The 20930-nt window shown below is 35.6% G+C and overlaps 1 protein-coding gene across 3 annotated transcripts in view; it reads left to right on the forward strand.

Moving 5' to 3' along the window:
- The window catches only part of SYT16 (synaptotagmin 16), a 300681-nt gene extending 280335 nt beyond the window's left edge, over positions 1-20346 (forward strand). For all 3 annotated transcript variants that reach the window (XM_057299716.2, XM_034937661.2, XM_057299715.1), the window contains one exon: positions 8186-20346. In XM_057299716.2, coding sequence (XP_057155699.1) covers positions 8186-8499 — 314 coding nt within the window. In that variant the 3' untranslated portion in view covers positions 8500-20346. The remainder of the gene's footprint in view (positions 1-8185) is intronic.
- Positions 20347-20930: the final 584 nt, after the last annotated feature.

The following is a 20930-nucleotide window of genomic DNA, read 5'->3' on the forward strand; positions in this document are numbered from 1 at the left end:
ACACACACACACACACACACACACACACTAACAAGTGTTAATGAGAATGTGGAGAAATTGGAGCCCTTGTCCATTACTGGTAGGAATGTAAAATGGTACAGCTCCTGTGGAAAACAGTATGACAGTTCCTGAAAAGATGAAAAATAGAATCACCATATAACCCAGCAAATCCATTTGTGGGTATGTACTCCAAAGAATTGAAAGCAGGGTCTTGAGAAATTTGTACACCCATGTTCATAGCAACATTATTCACTATAGCTAAAATGTGGAAGCAGCCTAAGTGTCCATTGAGGGATTAATGTATGAGCAAAATGTGGTATATACATATAAGGAATACTATTCAACCTTAAAAAGGACATATGCTGCAGTATGGATGAACCTTGAGGACATTATGTTAAATGAAATAAGCCAGTCACAAAAAGACAAACACTGTATGATTCCACTTATAAGAGGTATTTAGAGTAGAAAAAAAAATCATAAAAGCCAGTAGAATGGTGGTTACCAGGGGGTGGAGGAGAGGGAAATGGGGAGTTATCATTTAATGGATATGGAGTTTCAGTTTTTACAAGATGAAAAGAGTTCTGGAGATAGATGGTGGTGATTTTGTACAACATTATGAATCTAATACCACTGAAGTGTACACCTAATTATGTTAAAATGGTAAATTCTGTTGTGTGTATTTTAACACAATTTTTTAAAATTGAAAAAAATACACTGGAGAGAGATCAGAGGATATTGCAAAACCAGGTTATAAGTAAGAAATATGACAGCTGGATGTTTAGACTGATGTTGCTTCAAGGAAAAAAAATACTAGTATTAAAATGAAGAGATTAGCAGGCTGTATGTATGTGGGAGCAGGGAGTTTATGGGAAATCTCTGTACCTTCTGCTCAATTTTGTTAAGAAACTAAAACAGTTCTAAAAAATTAAGTCTATTTAAAACATTAAGAGATTTAAAAATAGAAGAGAGTAGAGATTTTGATTAATTTTAGACATTAAACCAAGTGAACATATTAAAATTTTAATCTTTTAAACCAATCGAGGGAATAAATGAGAATAAAGCAAATGTAACCAATTCAATAGAAAGCAGAGAAAATACTTTTTAAAGTGTAGAAAAATGCATGATAAATAGAAAGCACAAACCAAACAGTAAATATAAATCAAAATATATCAGTAGTCATAATAAATATAAAGGGACAAAAATTGCTATGTGAAAGATAGATATTGGATTAGGTCTCTCTCTTTTTCCCAGTCCCTCCCTGCCCCTCTTCCTCACACTGCCTCATACTATAAACACACTACAGTTTATACTGGGTCCACCTAGCTTTATAATATATAAGGAAGGAAGCCATTAATGACCAATGAATTAGGCTTAGCTCAGGAATGCAAGAATGATTTAATATTAGGAAAATCTGCTAGTGTAATTCACCATATTAACTGGCTTACAAGAAAGCCTTATGATAATTTCAGTAGATGCAAATAGAAGCTTTTGATTAAAAAATACAATTTTTGAAAAAATTACGATTATCTCAATAGATGCAAAAAGTTGCTTTTGGCAAAATGCACTCTTCATTACTGACAAAAATCTTAGCAGATGTGTAATAGAAGATGTATTAATATAGACTAGGCTATGATGTAATGATTAAACCCTGCTGACTCAGGGGCTTCACACAGCAAAAGCTTATTTCTCCTTTGCATTACAGTCCAAAGTAGTTATGTGACTGTTCTCTAAGCTGTAACTCAGCCATACAGGCACTCCCCATTTACTGAGGTGATGATATTCAAAATGTGACCTCCATTGTTGGCATGGAAAGGGAAGAGACAGCATGGGAGATTTCTTGCTTGGGTGGGAGTGGTTGAATATAACCATGATTGAAGGTGACATTTATCACTTCTCATATTCCATTTTTCAGAACTCAGTCACATGGCTCAGATAATTCAGTTCTGGTGTAAAGACCACACTGTTAATTTGATATTTGACCTGAATTAAATGTCACATTATTCACCTGAGAAAGTTTACTGGGCCTTTGTGGCTCAAAGCCTTTTAAAATCTCTTTCTTCAGAGATCCAGAATCAATCAACTCTTCCAGCCAGGGCTGAATCTCTGTATTTTCTCTTTTTTCTTGCATACTGGTCAGTTCTTTCCCAAGCTTAACTTTTCCCCTCTTCCCCCTAAATGCAGCCAGTAGTACTGAATACATACTTCTAACATTCCATTTTTCAATTTCTTTCTTTAGAGCAGCAAACTCATTAGGCACATGTTTTTTATTCTAAGTTATAGCAGGTGGAAGTTTTACCATCTCATAATATGGATTATGGATCTTCGCTGTTATATCCTCTGATATTAGTTTATTCATTACCTGATACCCAACTTCTAGACCAATCCCCAATCTTATTTTATTTTATTTTTATGATAGCAACATTCCAGTTCAGGTTAGTAATTACTGTATCAGTCACATATTTTCAGGAAAATAGCAAATATTCTAGGTATGTTTGATCAGAAGTTATTATGGGATTTAAACGTTGGAAGACAAGGTAGTAAAGATCAGGAAGGCTGTTTTCAGGAAGTTCAGGAGTATAAGGCATTACAGGAGAGATGTCAATAGGCTCTGAACTGTTTGCACACAGGACAGGTGATTTTTTTATAGGGATCTTTGATCAATATGGGCAAAATTTTTCCATTCTCATCTAATGATCACTATGGGCAAAAATTTTCCATTGTCATCTTCTAATGCCTACACATGCCCGCAACCGGTTCTAGAGTACTGGGGCTCTCTATCCTTCCACTTTCCTGTCTCTTGCCATAGCTTTCTTTAGTGGAAGCTTACTGATAAGAGACTAGGGGAATGTCATTTTAAGGGTTTATATCTTTCACCCAGGAAAGATCTTAGAATGGTGGATATCGTAGTAAATATCAATAACTAATAATGTGGCACAGAAAGAAACTTGCTCAACTTGACAGTGGATATTTTAAGGAAATCTATACCAATTCTTAATCCTCAAATCCCTTTATAGTCAAGAGCAAAATAAGGATTCCCACCAGTAGTTTTGTTTAATATTAGACTGGAAGCTTGAGGCAGTTCAGTATAATAAGAAAAATAAATAAACATTTAAAGATTGAAAGGAAGAAATGAAGCTGCCATTCATTATTTGTAGAAAATCTTATTATCAACATTAAAAATAAATGAAAATCTATAAAGTAATATTTCTTATATAAAATCAGTTGTGTTATAATACATCAGCAACAATCAGAAAGTGGAGCTTTAAAATGTTACTATTTATAATAGGAACAAAATATCTAAGATACCAAAAAATAATAAAAGATGAATATGAAAATTATAGAAAAACAACAGAACTTTATGAAAGACACAAACGGAAACTATATACACACACACACAAGCACACACATATCTATATATTATACTATGTTCATTAGCGAGAATATTCCATATTGTAAAAACAAGTTTTTTTTCCAAATTATATGTCCAGTACAATACCAAGCAGAATCCCAAGTGTTTCTTAGTATTTTTGTTTTAGTTTGTTTTTTTATCTTGTTTTGTTTTTTACAGAGCTTGGCAAACTCATTCTAAAATTCATATGCAAGAGCCAATTAAACCAAGCAAGAGAGTAGAATAACTAAAATAGCTTTTAAAAAGATGGTAGAGGGATTATCCCTAGCAGATATCAAGACATGTTATAAAATGATTATAATAAATATTGTCAGACTTAGGGAAAGACACTGAAGCTTGGAAACTTGATATTTGACAGACATGGTATTACAAATTAGTGGGGAGATAATAGATTATTTAATGAATAATCCTTCCCATATACAAAATTTAGATCCCTACCTCACACCACATGCAAAGCTCAATTACAGCTGTATTAAAGATCAAATGTGAAAAACAAGATCTTAAGATTCAGAAGATAATATGGGAGACTATTGAGTTTGGGTAGGGTTTCTTTTAAAAAGCATCAACTTAAAAGAAGACATCAATAAACCTGACTCCACAAAAATTTAAAACATTTGTACTGCAACTGACTATAAATGAAGCTGAAAGGCAGGTAGAAGGTAGTAGCAATTAATACAACTGGCAAAGATTTTGTGTCTAGAATTTGTAAAGAGCACAGTCATTCACTTCTAGGTATATCCTAGAGAAATTTTTGAATATTGATATAATGCAAAATAGAGAAAAACGTTCACTGAAATCTTTTTAATTTTTGGTAATTATAAGCAATTAAATGCTCATTAACACAATGAAAAAATGAATTATAATTTATTAATACATTGGAACATTACACACAGAAGATAAAATAAATGAATCACATACATGTATGAATAGAGATAATATAAAAATTAATGGTAAATTAAGTTTTAGAAAGACATACACTACAATGTTAAATTTTCTAATGTGCAAAATTCTATTAAATATATTTTGGACACCTCTATTTACATATTGAAAGTTTAAATACATATATGGAAATGATAAACTGGAAATGATAAACTCCAAATCCAACATAGTAATTACCTTTGTTGAGAAAAGAAGTTGGACAGGATCCCAAAGAGGGAGACTAAAGGATCTTCAGTTGCAATGTTTTATTTCTTAAAAATCAATAAAAAGGCAGAAACATTAGTAGCACATGTGACAAATTCTAAATATCCTGTCAGTTTGTGTGATTATTTTCATATATGTTTAAAATTGTTTATACATATTAATAAATTAAAAGGGAAAGTTAAATGGCCAGATTCCTTTCCCTTACCCTGTATCCCAGAGATTCATAGTTCCTCTGACCCCTAGGCCAAGGCTCAGCTCAGCAATTCGTAGAAAGTTATGCTGCAAATGGGTAGGTATTTTGTGGGGGCTGTTTAACTACTGGGTACCATGTTGTTTCTTTGGAAAAATGCCTTCTGAGTTCCAAATGACATACTTTTGTGCCATAATAATTTGGAGATTATGTACTATTATAAATATTTTAGTACAAGTGGCGTCTTCCTTTAGCAAGAAAAAGGGAAGTGACTAGTAAAACAGTTGACAGGGCTGTCAAGGGATTATGACCCATTCAGTGTTTTGCTAATGGTTCTGAGTTACCAAAGATAGTATAAAGCTTTCTGAATCACCACCAGAAAAGAAAATATTGCTCAGCATTGTTTTGTAGCCACTATTACCAGTTTCCAAAGATTAAAACACAGCTTATTTAAATGGCATATTTACTTAGCTACAGTCTTTCTCCATTCATTCTGACTGGTGTTCATCAGAGTAAGTCACGGAACCCCAAAAGACCCTGGTCATGCTCCCCAACTATTCCACAGAAGCAGAATTTCCTGGGCACAGCCTCTGCTCTGAAAGTTAAGAAGTAGGTGCATTATTAGTGTTAATAGAAGTTTCCCTTTTGAACTAGAACAATGAACATTTTCCTTCCTTTTGTCTGGTGTCTTCAGACTGGATTGCTTTTAAGATTATTATTATTTCTCTGCGTTATACACATACAATCCAACTTCAGTGATAGTAATTTGGTAGTAAGTGGCCTTTCTCATAATTAGAAAATACTCTTATGGCAGGATAAAGCTTGAAATTGCTCTCTTTGTGAAATGAGCATGCTTTTGTTTGCAAGATTAACTCAATTCCCACTGCTATACCTGGCAGCACAATTGCCCAATCAGTTTGGTGACTGGATTGAACTTTTTCTACAGGAATCATGTAGCTATGCAGCTTCAGAAACACAAATCCACTCCCTCATTGTTGGTGTTCTGACAGCTTTTTCTGTAGAATAGTTTGAAGAGAAGAGAGCCCTGTTTCTGAGACAGAGAAGTGTTTTCACACCTGAAGTGTAATTTCACACCTTGTGTTTCTCAGCAGATAAGTGCATAAAATAACACATCAAACTGGAATAGAAAAAGATCAACATAGAAAGAAAACTGCAGGTTGTAATTTGTTTCCTATCTTACAATGCTTTTGGAGAGAACAGTAAATTACAGAGATCTGCGTTTACGCTTTAAAAAGTTTGACTGGTCGTTAGGTGGGAAAATGAGCAGTAAACACTAATCAGCTTGCTGCCTGCATTGAACAGAATGTACAGAATGATTGAATTTGGGAAACACCCTAACATTTTGAGTTTTAAGGAGAATAATGTGTGCATGTTAGTAGTAAAAATTGCAGATAAAGGTCGAGACATTTATAAATTGATTTTAATAAAAATGTGATTGAGGAGATAATTATTTTATGATGGTTCCATTCGGGAATTTTAGCAAAAGGAGATCATGTTGGTAAAATTTGAATGCTTGCTTTCCTTTCTATATTGATGCTAGTCACTGTTTTCTGGCACTCTAGTGGAGGGGTTCTACAATGAGGAGGTTTAGCTTCATTGCACAAGTTTGAAAACTTGAGACTGAAAGAAAAAGTTGAGCTTCCTGACTAGACATGAACATTCATTACAAAATATTTATTGAAGGTCTAGCACATGGTAGTCACGAGCTAAGCATCAGGGGTTCAATGGTTAATAAGGCAATCCCTCTCTTTACCATTGGAAAACTGCATCTTTGCAGACAAATAGGCAGCGATAATACTGGTGATAAGTGCTGAGACAGGCTAAAACTAGGTTTTAGTGGAGACTATAAGAGGGTTATCTGAACTGGTGGGAGTGAGAGAAAAAGGTCAGAAAGGTCAGCAAATATTCCCAGATAAAGTGATATCCAGATTGAACTTAATGAAAAAAGTCATATGAGGCTGAGATTAGTCGGGATGTCAGAGCATGGGGAGCATGTACAGATGAGACAGGGAAAAAGAACAAATTGGGTTGGAGGAGGGGAGGAAGTTCAATGTAGTAGAATGCAGTGTATAATGGCAGCAGTGGTAAGCAATGAGACTAGAAGATAGGGCCAAAGAAGAGAGTCTACACCAAGAAATTGAGCTTTCATCTTGAGACTAGTGGGAAGTATTGAAGACTTTGTTTGTGTTTATTAGTGAGAGTGACATGGCCAGATTTGTATTTCACAGAGATTGCTCTGGCAGTCCCCTGACTAGAAGGTCAGTGAGGAAACGTGAGGTAATAAAAGTGAGAAATGCTGGCACCCTGAGTTTGCAGTGTACACAGAGTTCAGAGGCACTGGGGATGGAAAGAAGTGGGTAGATTTGGGAGCTGTTTGAGAGTTAGAATCAACAGAATGTGGCAACTGATTGGGTGAACTGGGAATGAGGAAGTCAGTCTTGTGAAAAATGAGGTCCTGATTTCTGACTTGGATAATTTGGTGAATGATGCTGCTATTCACAGGGATAGGGAACACTGGAACAGCAAATGTTTAGAGTTGGGGGCATATTGAGTGTAAGATTAGTGTAAGATTTCAAGAGAAGAAGTGTAGTATTCAGCTGGATCTCGAGTTTGGGAGAGAAGTTGAGGCCAGACCTGTGGACTTGGTAGATGTCATTGAAACTATGGGAGTGGATGAAATGGTCCAAAGGATATGTAGATGCCTGGGCAACATAGGGAGACCCTATTTCTACAAAAAGTTAAAAAATTAGCTGGGCATGATGGTGCATGCCTGTGGTTCCAGCTACTCAGGAGGCTGATGGGGTAGGATCGCTTTGGGCCCAGAAGTCAAGGCTTTAGTGAGCTGTGATCATGCCACTGCACCCCAGCCTGGGCAACGGAGCAAGACCTTGTCTGTCTGTCTGTCTGTCTGTCTGTCTCTCTCTCTCTCTTTCTCACTCACACACACATGCACACACACATACACAGACATATGAATATGTAGAGAGCGAGAAAAGAATTCTCCAATTCAGGCATAAAATAGCAATTTGACTATGAAAAAAATCATGTAGAGCAAAATGTGTATATTTATCTTGTTACATAAATAAATGTAGATGAAGAACTGTGTCTGCCCACAAGCACCATTGCACGTATGCCTGTGCACGAATGTATACACCCTGTGCATGTAGAAGTATTAACGAACATCAGCAATGTGTGCTGGATAGTGAGCCACATGAAACATTAGGTATTCAAGGTAATAATTCCCTTCCTTAATAATTCATGCAAGATGTGTTGCCCAACAGCAAGAACCAGGCTTAAGGATACTGATCAGTATGTTGAAAGGAGAAATTTGTAGCCCATATAAATGTTACAGCTAGTCTAGCCAAACAGCACTAATGTTTCTTATCATCCCCACCCCACCCTTTTTTTTTTTTTTGTCTTAGATACATATGGAAAACTCTTTCTCCTCAATTCTGTGGGTCAAGAGATGTCCCGTTGCAAGACGTCCATTCGGCGTGGTCAGCCCAATCCTGTCTATAAGGAGACCTTTGTTTTCCAGGTGGCCCTCTTTCAGCTGTCTGATGTCACGTTGATGATTTCCGTTTATAACAGGCGTACTATGAAGCGTAAAGAGATGATTGGCTGGATTGCCCTGGGCCAGAACAGCAGTGGAGAGGAGGAACAAGATCACTGGGAGGAGATGAAGGAAACCAAAGGCCAGCAGATCTGCAGATGGCACACTTTGCTGGAATCCTAGGTTTGCTAACCTGCATTTGTGTGCTGTGTCCACCTTGGTTACCTGTGTTTCTGTCTACTGACACCAAGTGTCCTGGCAAGGGTTTCAGGGTTTCAAAAACAGATTCCACTAACCCCTAGGACATTGTGAGTGGGAGTTTTGGGTTTCTCAATGGTTTGATTTGGATTTAAATATTGTAATTTTAAAAACACACATACACAGTGAAGTGTCCGTATGGAAAATATTATACCACAATTAAGACCACCGATGAGTTAATTTGTGCCAATAGATCACTGAGTTTTAGTTCAGGGTATGGGGTGAAGCTTCTTCTGCTGTCTCTGTTTGCTTGAAGAGTAACCTGAGATTGCAAGGGAGCTGTTAATTGTTACTATTTGCAACCATTTAGGTGGATGAATCAGAATTTTCTTAATATGATACAAAAAACTCCAAAATATAGATATGAATCAGATGCTGAACCTCATAAAAGAATCAAACACTAATCCATAAACTCTTATTTCACATTTTTCTCTTTATCAAAGAAACCTATTTACCTAACGAGTAAATATTATAAACTTGCACTTTTAAAATAAATTTGTATTAATTAAATACCTCTTTTATCTTATATTTTGTGGTTTCTATGAGGTTTGGTTAGATGAATCATTTTGAAGCAAGAAAAGAGTTCAGAAACTACTGTTTTAAGACAACTTGTCTCCTTTTGAATATGTAAGATTTCAAACTTGTAACTTTCAAGGTTTTTATGCTGTCTTTCTCACCCAATAAGTTCTTACAGAATAAGAAAACAAAAAACAAGACTACTTCAGTCATAGATTTATTGATTTTTCTGATTCTGGTGTTCTTTTGGATTATCCTTTTTCTATGTTCAATTATATATACTCATATATGAATATTTTGAATGTACTGCATGTAAACCATGCTCTTTTTAAACTGAGTATTTTCCATCACTAGAGCATAGTAAATTGTACACAGTGAGTCCTTAATAAATATTGATTTGATTGACTCTTCAAAGTGAACATGTTATAACACCTGTGAATGGAGAAATATTTTCAGCTTGTGTGGAATGACATTAAGTTTTTCTTTGAGCATTTGAAGTGCCTATAACTGTCATTTTTTATGGCATTTGCAGCAACATATATTAGTCACTACTTGCAATCTGGGCATGTGCCATTCAGAATACTGATCTTGTATGGTTATGAGCATGGGATTTTACTTACGACTTAATTTTACATATTTATGCAGTGCATGTTTACTTTCCTTATTCATAGGTCTGGGCCCTTAATTTCAATTACTTTAAATCGGCATTAATAAAAAAATAGGGAAAGAATGTATGTACATTTAATCCCTGAGCTCAATGTGCAGCTCTTCTGAGCAATTGCTCAGTCACCTATTTTTAGTTTCTATGTTTCATTGTGGACTTTTTCCTGTCTGTGGGAAGAGTGATAGCTAGTGATGGCTGTATACAGTTAAAAACACATAACTCCTCCTCAGCTCCACGTTTTGACAGATTGTAAGCGTAGGCTGTAACACTTGAAGAACATATTTATTCCTTACAGTGTGTAATGGTTATCCTGACAAGACCAGACTAGGGCACAGGATAACTCTACTATGCTTTCAGGGTTCAGTCTTTGAATGAAATGATTTCATATGGAAGAATGAGAATTTGCCAAATAAATTAATACCTTAATTACTTTTCAGGTCATGGGAGTTTCATATATATGGCTGCTCAGTTATTAGGAATATGTAATAAAACCATGTTCCTCTGGGTTTTTACCCTACCTTTCTTTGGGAGATCTCAGAGTGCTTTTCCAGCATTATATCCATTAACTGCTGAGTGGTCTTTGCAGCGTGGCTAAGTCATTGAGTAGAACTGAGTGCGATTGATTAAGTAGCAGCACAAAGAAGTGGCTTTTCACATCTCTTACTCTTTATGCCTTGTGTTTAAAGGGAAGTAGAACAGCCTCGCTATGCTTTCCTTTATGCAGTAACATAATAGCAGCATTCATTTTAAAATTTACATTTGAAAAAAATCTGTATATATTGTACAGACAGCCCTGAATTTTTCCCTCTCATATTTTCCTGCTGCTGCATCCTTGTTTCTTGGTACCCAATAATCACCTATACTTCATTTTCTGTTCCCAAGACCCACCCATTTTTAAGGTTTTCGGCTGGTGTAGTGAAGATATTTGTGTGCTTGATCTGCCTTCCAATGGTCTGTTTATGATACAGTTTACAGGAATGCGCACCATTTTAAGGGAAGGAATGCCTGAAAACATTTTTTATTTTTATAATTTTACTATGTTGGTGCTACTCACCAAATAGGATGCATGTACATCTTGAATATACAGCAACATTCACCCTCAGCTGATTGTATAAATTTAAATGCTGAAGACAAGATATATAACAATATGTGGCTGATTTTTTTTACCTTGATTTGAAATTCTGGTTTAGTAAGATCTTTTGATTTTGTGCACTTAAACTCCCTTATTTTCTTGGCAAAGTCTAGACACAAATGCATTTAACATGTTTTTCACTTAAGCTTTTACATTTGGTTTTCAAAAGAGTTATGAAAGATAATTAGTTGGTTCTGCAGTAAAAAACTGCTTTTGCCTATTTCTTCCAGCTAATGATTAATATCTCATAGGGAGATTTGACACTGAAGCAGCACTGGTTTTTGTTGCTTGAGTAGGTCTTTCAGCGATTTTGCCTGAAGAGCATGCTTTTAAAATAATATCGTTAAGAGTAAATGATGCGCTGGGTTTATGGAAATCTGCTTTATAGTGTGCCTTCTTTTAGGGTGTGAGTTTACACTGAATTGGGAAATCCTGATTTCACCAATTACGGTGGTGGCTGTTGTAGTTTCTACTCCCCTCTGACTATTGTTGAATTTTTAAATGGACCATTCACCAGGCAGCCGAACACCTGCTCTCCGTTCCCTCTCCTTCACTGGCTCCCAGTGTGATGCACAGTTGTTTTGGACTCTGTTTTTGCTGATGCTGCATAACCGTTGGAGGTGGGGGTGTCTTGCCTTCCCTAACATAAGAAGAATTTGTAATGTCTTTGGATGTATTATACTCGGCATTCCACCTGCATGAAATCAGGGAAAGAATCATCACCATGTTTGTGAGAGGGAAAAGAGTATGGCATTGCATAGTCATTCACTTTAGGCACTATTAATTCTGACATCCTTTACTGAAAATTAACTGACATCAAATGTCAATATTCTCCATAGTCCTAGGTGCCAGTGAGCCTGAAACACAGCTTCTGCCTTTTCAATGTGTAGATTTCATGATATTTTACAAATTATTGTTACCTCTTGTGCAATCACTGTGCTTCAGATGACCTTATCTGAGAACCAAAATTCTTTTCTTTCCAGATGAAGTACTATTTAAGTAGAAACTAGCATTAGCTTAAATCAAAGTGCTTCTCTGATAGCCACCAATTTGATTTAATTGATGATTCGGTGTGGACACCACTGTGGGTTTCCAAAAAAACTGGTTATCCTTTTGCAGCAGAGGACTTAGTATTTTAAAAACAGAAAAGTAAGTAGGAAAGGATTATTTGTAAATGTCATAAAACCAGATGGAGGCATATTCTTTACTGATAAAGAAACAGGACTAGAACACGCATGTGGTATCTCCTTTTACTTTTGAGGAAACTGTGGTTAAAGAACATTCTATTCTATTTGATCTAAGAGCAAAGCAAATGATGGATAATCCTGAAATGGTAAAAGTATTTTTGTCTTAAAAATTATTCATTTTGGCAAAGTCATTTACAACAAAATAAAAAGTCATACAGCACACCTATGGAAGAATTAAAGAATAAATAAATGTGCTGGATACATTTAGCATCCTCCAGTGAGTTGTATGTAAGGAGAGTAAACTAATAAACCAAAATACATATCAGATCAACTAGCTATCACTTTTCTAAAACTTGTAGAATTCTGAAAAATATTTAAACATGGGAGAAACGAAACTGTGCTAAGACAATGAGATTGGCATAGCACAGTGAAGTTGGCACAAACTGTGATCCTGGCCTGGGTTTACATGAAACTCTGCTGTGTGGCCTTAAGAAAATTACTTAGCCAGCCTGTATCCTGGTTTCTTCAACTGGAAAATGGAAATAATACCTACCTCATTAGGTGTCTTAAAAGATATCAGTGAAATCACAGATGTAATGTGCCTAGCATAGAGCCGGGCATGTAGTTAGCATTCCGTAGTTCCTCCTTACAGTCATGCCTGAAAAAGAAAATATTTAAGATGTATCTTTTCTTTCTAGCAAATGTTATTATAACACTAGAGAAAAACAAAAACCAACGTTCAGATACTGTAACAAGGATAGGCTCATGAAGCCAGGCTGGATTTGTAAATAAAGGAGGCTTCATCAGGACAGCCTAATCAGAGATAAGCCTGGTATGTGGAGGAAATTGAGCCTTAATAGAGTCCACCTGTGGTAGAACCAAGTCTTTGCATTTATCCCCTTAGTTTGGAGGGAGTACAAATCCTTGATGGTTTGTGTGTACCTCTTGATCGATCACAAACAAGGCCTCTCCTTGTCTCCAGTTCTCTTATTCATAAATGGACAAGGCATCTTGTCGCCTTTATCAAAAGAGTTGGTGACAATGGCAGTTTGACTACATATTTCAACTGTGATCCAAAAAAGTAAAATAAATGATGTGATATTATACTGAGACTCTTTTAAAAATGGATAACACTTTCTTTAAAACCTGCATTATATATCCATTTTATATCCTGATAGCCAAACATTTTAAAATACTCTAATAACACAGCTCTCAAAACGTATCTGTTTGACTGGAATGTCCTATTCAGAAGAAATTATCACTGTTTTCCTTATGAGATCATAATGAAAGAAATTCAGTTGATACTAGTTTTTAAAATGGGTTTTAAGAATGGCTTGTTGATATAATAGCGTGTCCACTTGTTCTCAAGTGATTCAAACCTTGAGTAAAAAGGAGAGTTTCTGGAGAATTTAGAAGAATCTTTGTTGACATTTAATCTAGAGAAGTCTTCAGGAGCAAACCACTTCAAGTTCAGTGTAACCAGGTGCCATGAGTCAGTCATGTGCTACTTGTGGTTTTAAACGAAACATGATTCTGGGATGAGAAGTGCGAGGCTACACTTCTAATATAATCAAATTGCCAAAGCACTGTTTTGAGTCCTCGGTATCCCAATTAAGGAGAAACATGAAGACATTGGAGAATCACTTAGCTTAGGGCTTTTAGTAGGGAATAATTAAACATGTAGGGAAGGTGAAGGAGTTAGATGGGAGGTAAGAAGGCTGAGGAGATTTCTAGTAACAATGATCCAAAAGTTCTAACCAGGGGGATGGTGCACACTTTCTCTTCTTGACCACATGGATAGATTTCAGAGCATCCCTCTAAATCAAGTCTGGAGAATTATGTGAAGGTTGTTTCTCATTAATTCAAAATGTATTCATTGTCTAGTACTATGCTATCTGGGCTGGCACAGAACTTAAAATCTCTTTGGAGTGCTATGAGTGCACATTGAAGCAGTTGGTCATCATTATACAATGATGCTTACCAATATCCCACTGTTAAGTTAGTCTAACTATGTGCCGTAAACAGTAGAGTTCCTTGTTACTAGTATTGGAAGGTGAAACATTAGCTGAATTTATTGGGGCAAGCGTCTAGGAAGCCTTGGACTGGCAGTGAGTCTTGGTTGCATTATATGGGAAATTGGTGGGGATGGGGATGTCATAGAATCATCATCTTTGGAAGTTTTTTAAAATAGAAAAATGTACTTGAAGTCTTGGTTCTGCTAAAGAAGAATGAGAGGACACCCATGAATATACCCTTTATAAAGTTCCTTCTAATATTTAGGTGTAACGTTAAAAAAGAATCAACAATAACACTCCAGGCCTGTCTTCTTCCACTTTGGACATTTTTTCCACATTGATTTTTCTCTGCATCATAGAAAGTTTTCTCTGAAGAGTTCCTATTTGGGTTTTGTTTAGGGCTTTGGGGATGCCTGCAGGCTCAGGGGGAGTTTCCTCTCCTATGGTGCTTTGACTGTTTTTGTTTCCCTTGGGTCACAAAACCGTATCCTAGACACACAGACAATAATCACCTTATTTATATCCACTGTGGAACCTGTGAAACAGCTCGAGGCTTTATAGAACAAGCTCATAGGCAGTCATGGAGATCTGAGGCCTTTCTTGGAATGAAGCCGCTAACTTGCTAACTGCTTTCCATTGCTCACTAATGCTGCCTTAAGGTTTCTTCTTGGGAATTTTTACTTCATGCCTTTGAGTGACAGTGTTACCAGTTTTACTTTGAGGATGATGAGAAGGCTGACTTCCTATTGTATTGCCATATTTATGCATTATTTTTGTTTACGTCATTTCCCCCTTGAAGTATCTAGTTGCTGGGGTTTTGTTTGTTTTATGCAAAATTTATTCATTCAAAAAGATCTTTATAGGTTGGGCATGGTGGCTCACACCTGTAATCCCAGAACTTTGGGAGGCCGAGATGGGAGAACAGCTTGTGTCCAGGATTTCTAGACCAGCCTGGGCAACATAGTCAGATCTTGTCTCTACAAAATACCAAACATTCCCTGGGTATGGTGGTGTGCGCCTATAGTCCCAGCTCCTCAAGAGGCTGAGGTGGGAGGATTGCTTGAACCTGTGAGGTCAAGGCTGCAGTGAGCCGGGATCATGCCACTGCATTTAGCCTGGGTAGCAGAGTGAGAGACTGTCTCAAAAAAACCAAAAAACAAGACTTTTTAAGTGTAAATGTTCCAGACTCAGGGTTAGGGGTTGGAGAATGGCAGATGGATAAAATAGTTTAAGTTCAACAATATTTTTTTGTTGTTTCTAAATATTCTTTTTAAAAACTAGAGTCTGATAAGAAATCTAGGTAAATAATAAGATCTTTTATTAACCTTGAATTTTTGGCTTAATGTATTTCTGTAATTGTCTCTTTCCCCCTTTGAAAGGCAGAAGATTTAGGGAAGGTGAAAGTTATTACCCTGTATCTAATTAAGAAATAGATACACTTGTTTGTCAGTCTATGCTTTCATTCAAAATAAATGGATATGTTTTCTCTCTGGGGGAGGAAATGCATCATTCCATTCCAGCAGTGAAAAGAATTATAGCATCAAATAGGATATTTAGTATTCTTGACTTTTATAATTAAATACTGAATGCCCTTTGCAAGACGGTAAGTTAGATCCTGGAATGCTAGGTCTGTACAGACTTGCCACATTTCTTAAAACTCTGTGTTTTAATAGTCAAAGGCATTGCTACCCTTTGCTTTTTGAAAGAGTGAACTGGTAACAGTAGCCGCCAGAGAAAGAGGTGACAATCTAAACAAAGAGCACTGCTTACCTTTCTGTAACTAAAACTAGTCTTAAAAACTGAATACATTTGGGGCATCCTTATGAAATAGGTAAAGGTCAACACTGGGAGTGTCCCTACCTTGGCAGATAGACCAATACTTTTTTACTAGACTCAACCCATTTTTAAAGCAGGAGTTTTTCCAATGGATTTATTGTTTATAATTCTGCTAAATATGTCTTAGTCCATGCAAATTAACTCAAAATCTTTGGTGGCCTGAAAATTCTGACTGAAAGCAAGTTTTTCGTGTTGCCCAGTTGATAGTCCATAATAAAAAATGTACATATCTTGTTTAAAAAAGACCTTGATGTTTGAGAAGAAATATCGGAAGTCTGCCAGTAAAAACTCTGATTAAGTGAGGAACAAGTACATTAAAAGATATTTTCATGTAAGTTATTTTAAGATAGTTGCATTCTAGGACCATGTTTCTTTTTTGAGAGTGTTTCTTTGTCAAGTTCCTTATAGCCAATGCCTTGACCAAAGCTTACTAATTTTGCCACATTTCCTTGTGGGTTATGATAATCTTTATTAATTCACAACTCTACCAAATTATGATACAGTCTTTTATTATGCCACCATATGAATGCAGCTGCAAATTCAATTTTGTGAAATACAAAGTCCTTTCCAGAATTTTAAAACTTAATTTCAGTATAGATTTTAAGTTTGTGAATAAGAAATTAGTATTTGTATACCTTATTATGACAGAGGTTTCTGTTACAATATTTTCTGTTATAGTGTTGGGATAGGATTTGACCTGTATTTTCAGGTTAAAGCTGGTCTTTGAGATCTACTTTTTAAGAAATTAATAAATTTTATTTTTTAGAGTTTTAGGTTCACAGCAAAATTGATCCTAAAATATGGAGTTCTCATATACTCCAAACACAGCCTTCTTCCCCGTGAACATTTTGAACACCACAGTGCTATATTTGTTACAACTGATGAACCTTCATTGACATATCATTATCACCCAAAGTGCATAGTTCATATTAAGGTTCACTCTTGGTGTTGTGTATTTTATGGGTTTTGACCAATGCACAATGACGTGTGTCCACTATTGTAGTATCATACAGAAGATTTTCACTGCCCTAAAAATCCTCTGTGCTCTGCCTATTCATTCCTCCCTCCCACCTAAGCCCTGGCATCCACTGGTCCTTGTACTGTCCCCAGAGTTTTGCCTTTTCCAGAATGTCATACAGTATGTAGCCTTTTCAGATTGGTTTTTTTTTCACTTAGGGATAGTCATGTAAGTTTTCATGTCTTTTTATGGCTTGATAGTTCATTTATTTTAAGTGCTGAATAATATTTCATTGTCTGGTTGTATCACCATTTATGACCTATTTGCTCTTATTTCTAGTTCCAGTTGCTATGGCAAATTTTATTAAAGTGGGTGCTCTCAGGAAAAGCTTCATATATTTTATGTGATCCATCAAATAAAATGTAGCAACTTCCAGTCTAGAATAAATTTCACCTATATGATATTGAGCTTGTTTTACATTGGGGGAGGAGATTTATGAAAAAATATAATAATTTCATAATTTATATTACCCTATCTATGAGTTTTTCCCTCCATTGGAATCTAAACAGAAAGTTCTGAAGGTTATGAAGACGTGATCCCAAATTTAGTGACTCTGTAGTGTCTTTTGTTGAGCAATGAGTTAAATACCTGTCGATAAAAAGTGTTAATTATGTTATTACTGATTCATGATAGAAAATCACCTTCTGTCGCTAGTTTATATGACTTTACATTTACCACTCCTGCCAAGAGAAAGGAAGCTTTGTGATTGTGCCCCATCATAGTTAATTGTACAAATCAATTAAAAATGGTATGTAAGCATCTGGCTCACACAGCAGCTCTGAATTCTGAATGAAAAGATAACCCATGCTAATGTATAGGTTGCATGAACAAGTAGATGGGTGTTGGAAAGAAAACACTGATAGTCACTCTGGGTGAAGGGGGAGGCCTGGCCAATGATTCGTATCTGAGAAACATTTTGAGATTATTTATATGTCTTCTGACTGCCCTTTGCTTTGTAGCTACAGCAACTTGCAGAACCTGGCATTATTGCAGAGATGAAGGTATAGTTGTGTAAAGAATATTGGATTAAAGTTGATGAGGCCTGTGTTATGATATCAAATCTTCCACTAATGAGCTCTAAAATGAATATCAAGTCACAATTTCTTCAAGCCTTCATTGTTGCATCTATCAGATGGGAATAGTAATACTCATTTTACCTATTTTTACCAGGTGGTTGTAGGAACAGGATTTATTCATTCCTTCATTAATATAATGAACACTTTGAGACCCCACTATATAACAGGGCCATAAATATGACAAGGTGATAGATGGAAAGACATTTTGCAGAATTTTTGAAGACTTGCAATGTTTTTGAAGACTACAGGATAGTTTGTGATTTTTATATTAAGGTCATATCAACTCTTTATGTCAATATATCAAAGTAATTGACACTTTTAGAGCTCTGCCAATCAGTGGGCCATATTCATAGAATGTCAGTAATCTGTCTGAATACAAGTTATAGTTGGTCTTTAGCTATTCTGTCTCTGAGGAGCTAGAAATAAAATATTAGGTTCTAATTTTTTTTTTGTTCAAACACTGATCATGTAACAAACTGCAAATCCATGTTTTCAGCAGGTTCGCCAACCTTTGAGTTGAATGTAGACCTTTCTTTAGAACAACCTAACTTTGAGTACAGGCAAAGTATTAAATGGAATAGCTTTTCCTCCCCTACAAAGTGGATTTGAATACAGTCCTTAGAAAAATTCTTCCCCTGCCAAAAAAGGTCCTTCAATCTACTTTATTATTTTTCTTTTGAAGAATCAAACTTGTCCATCTCTCCCCTCCCAAGTGACTTTCCTCACTCATGTAATCATTTTCTTCATAAATGCCCTTTTATTATCCCACAGAAAAAGTAAAGATTTAAAAAATCATTTTTAAGGTACATCCAAGATTTCATAGCAATATTTTATTTGTATTCACAGTGCAAGATAAATCTGACTTTCTCAATATTTTTGGTCTTCATATGGCATCTGAAACAGTTGTTCACATTCACACATTTATGTTTCACCATATGCATACTGTGTACAGCTCTGTTGTTCTAAAATATTTTATTGGTTTTCCTTTATATCTCAACTTTTGATGGGTGTCCTTGAAGAACTTTCATGAAAAAAATGTAAATGTGAATGATTCATTCATTTTGAACATATGTAACTATTTTAGGAGATTTTCAGGAGATTTTACCCTACATGGAGTACACTGTTCTTAGCAGGGAATGTGCTTTATATTACTATTCTACTCACAGCTGGATGCTGCAGATGTATTAACATTGTAAACATGTACTTTTTCTATTCTATGCTTACTTTAATACATTATTTATATGTGCTAGACTGTGCTGAGTTTTGGTGGTTGTCAAAGGCAGTCAGTAATTTTATAAATTTCACTTTTGTGGATAGTTAAGTATAACATGGTTTAGTATAAAATCTGGTCTTCCTCTAGATTTCTAAGTCACTAGAAGAATTTCTTGGCAAATTGATTGTTCAAAGCCAGTTTTGTTAGTTGTAAGGTGGAAGCCACCCCAATCCTCTCCCAGTGTTTCATAGGCATTTTCAGACCTGGATGCTATTACAGTTCCTCCTCTAGTTTTCCAGTAGAGAATTCGTATGTGGTCCAGAGGTTCAAGAGAGAGAGAGAGAAAAAATTTCTCCTCAAAAGAATTGAACCCTTACTTTAGAAACTTCTGGCAATCTTCAGAACATTCCATGTGGGTGTCCTTGTGTTTCTCATAGTATGACTTATTGATTCATGGTGTCTCTTATTAAAGAAGCATGAATGTATCACTAGCTGTTACCAGAACAAACAGCTGTAGAATGTAATGACCCATCCTATTTCTAAATTTACTTCTATCAGTGGATAATTTGTGTATAGGAAAAGATGTGGAAATTTTTTAATTGTTAAAAACTGGAATACCTTTCTACCTTTTGTAGTCTTTAAGATTTCATAATGATGGTTTTAATGTATTACTATCTTACTATTATGTATTGTGTTTAAACAGGACCAATCAGTGAAATATTGAATGTCAATACTTTTTGTTAGAAATGCCCTCTGAAAATGTTAGAAAATGTAAAACTTTACCTGTGACAAGGAATAAATTCATGATTAGAAGAATTATACTGTTTTTCTTGTGCAAATAATACTTAAGGCAGATGTTCAGTCTCACAGTGATGTTGGAAAGCATATTTTATGCAGTCTAAACACTATTTCTGTATTAGATATTTAAATGCATGAGGATAAATTCTAATTGCTTTTTGTTTAAAACAGAAACATAAAAGAAGCATTAGCCCCAGTTTGTATAAAATGTCTGCTGCAACTGAATTCATGATAGTTCATGAAAACTGAAAATCATTCCAATTTTGTAAAACTGCTGCTACTGGTTTTATCAATAAAGTTTTAGCAGATGGCTTATATGTACATGTGTGAAAATTTTTTATGTTAAAAAAAGATACAGTTTTGCAGCATCAACATGCAAATTTTATGGGCCTGAATGATACTGCTTATTTTAGTATATACAAAAACCATTAACTTCAAAACCATACCAACTGCAGACATATATTTTAGAACTATAAGCATTACATGTATGATCCATACAGTTTATTTGGTTTCAGGGTGCTGTAGGCTTTTATGGTGAACACATATACAAATCAACATATACCAGTTCAAATGCTGACTTGAAGAACATCAGGTAAGGAGCTATATAAATGTAAGGATCACCTGAATTAATTAAATTGCATCTAAAGGGGATTCTGAGAAGGCAAACTGCAAAGTGTAGGTGTTCATGTACAAAAGTGTATGTAATTCCTCATTAGAGAAGCTCTTGTCCAGAACACTTTCCCCTCTATGAATACCCAGTTCTCAAAAGTTTACAAGGCTCAGATGCAACAAGCTGGAAGTAGAGGGAGCTGAGTTATTATATTCAGACACCTACATAGCACTCAAAACATGGCTGACTTCCCCCAAACAGAAAAGCATAGAGAAATACAATTCTATAGAT

The sequence above is a fragment of the Pan paniscus genome, chromosome 15, assembly GCF_029289425.2.
Source record: "Pan paniscus chromosome 15, NHGRI_mPanPan1-v2.0_pri, whole genome shotgun sequence".
Classification (NCBI taxonomy): Eukaryota; Metazoa; Chordata; class Mammalia; order Primates; family Hominidae; genus Pan; species Pan paniscus.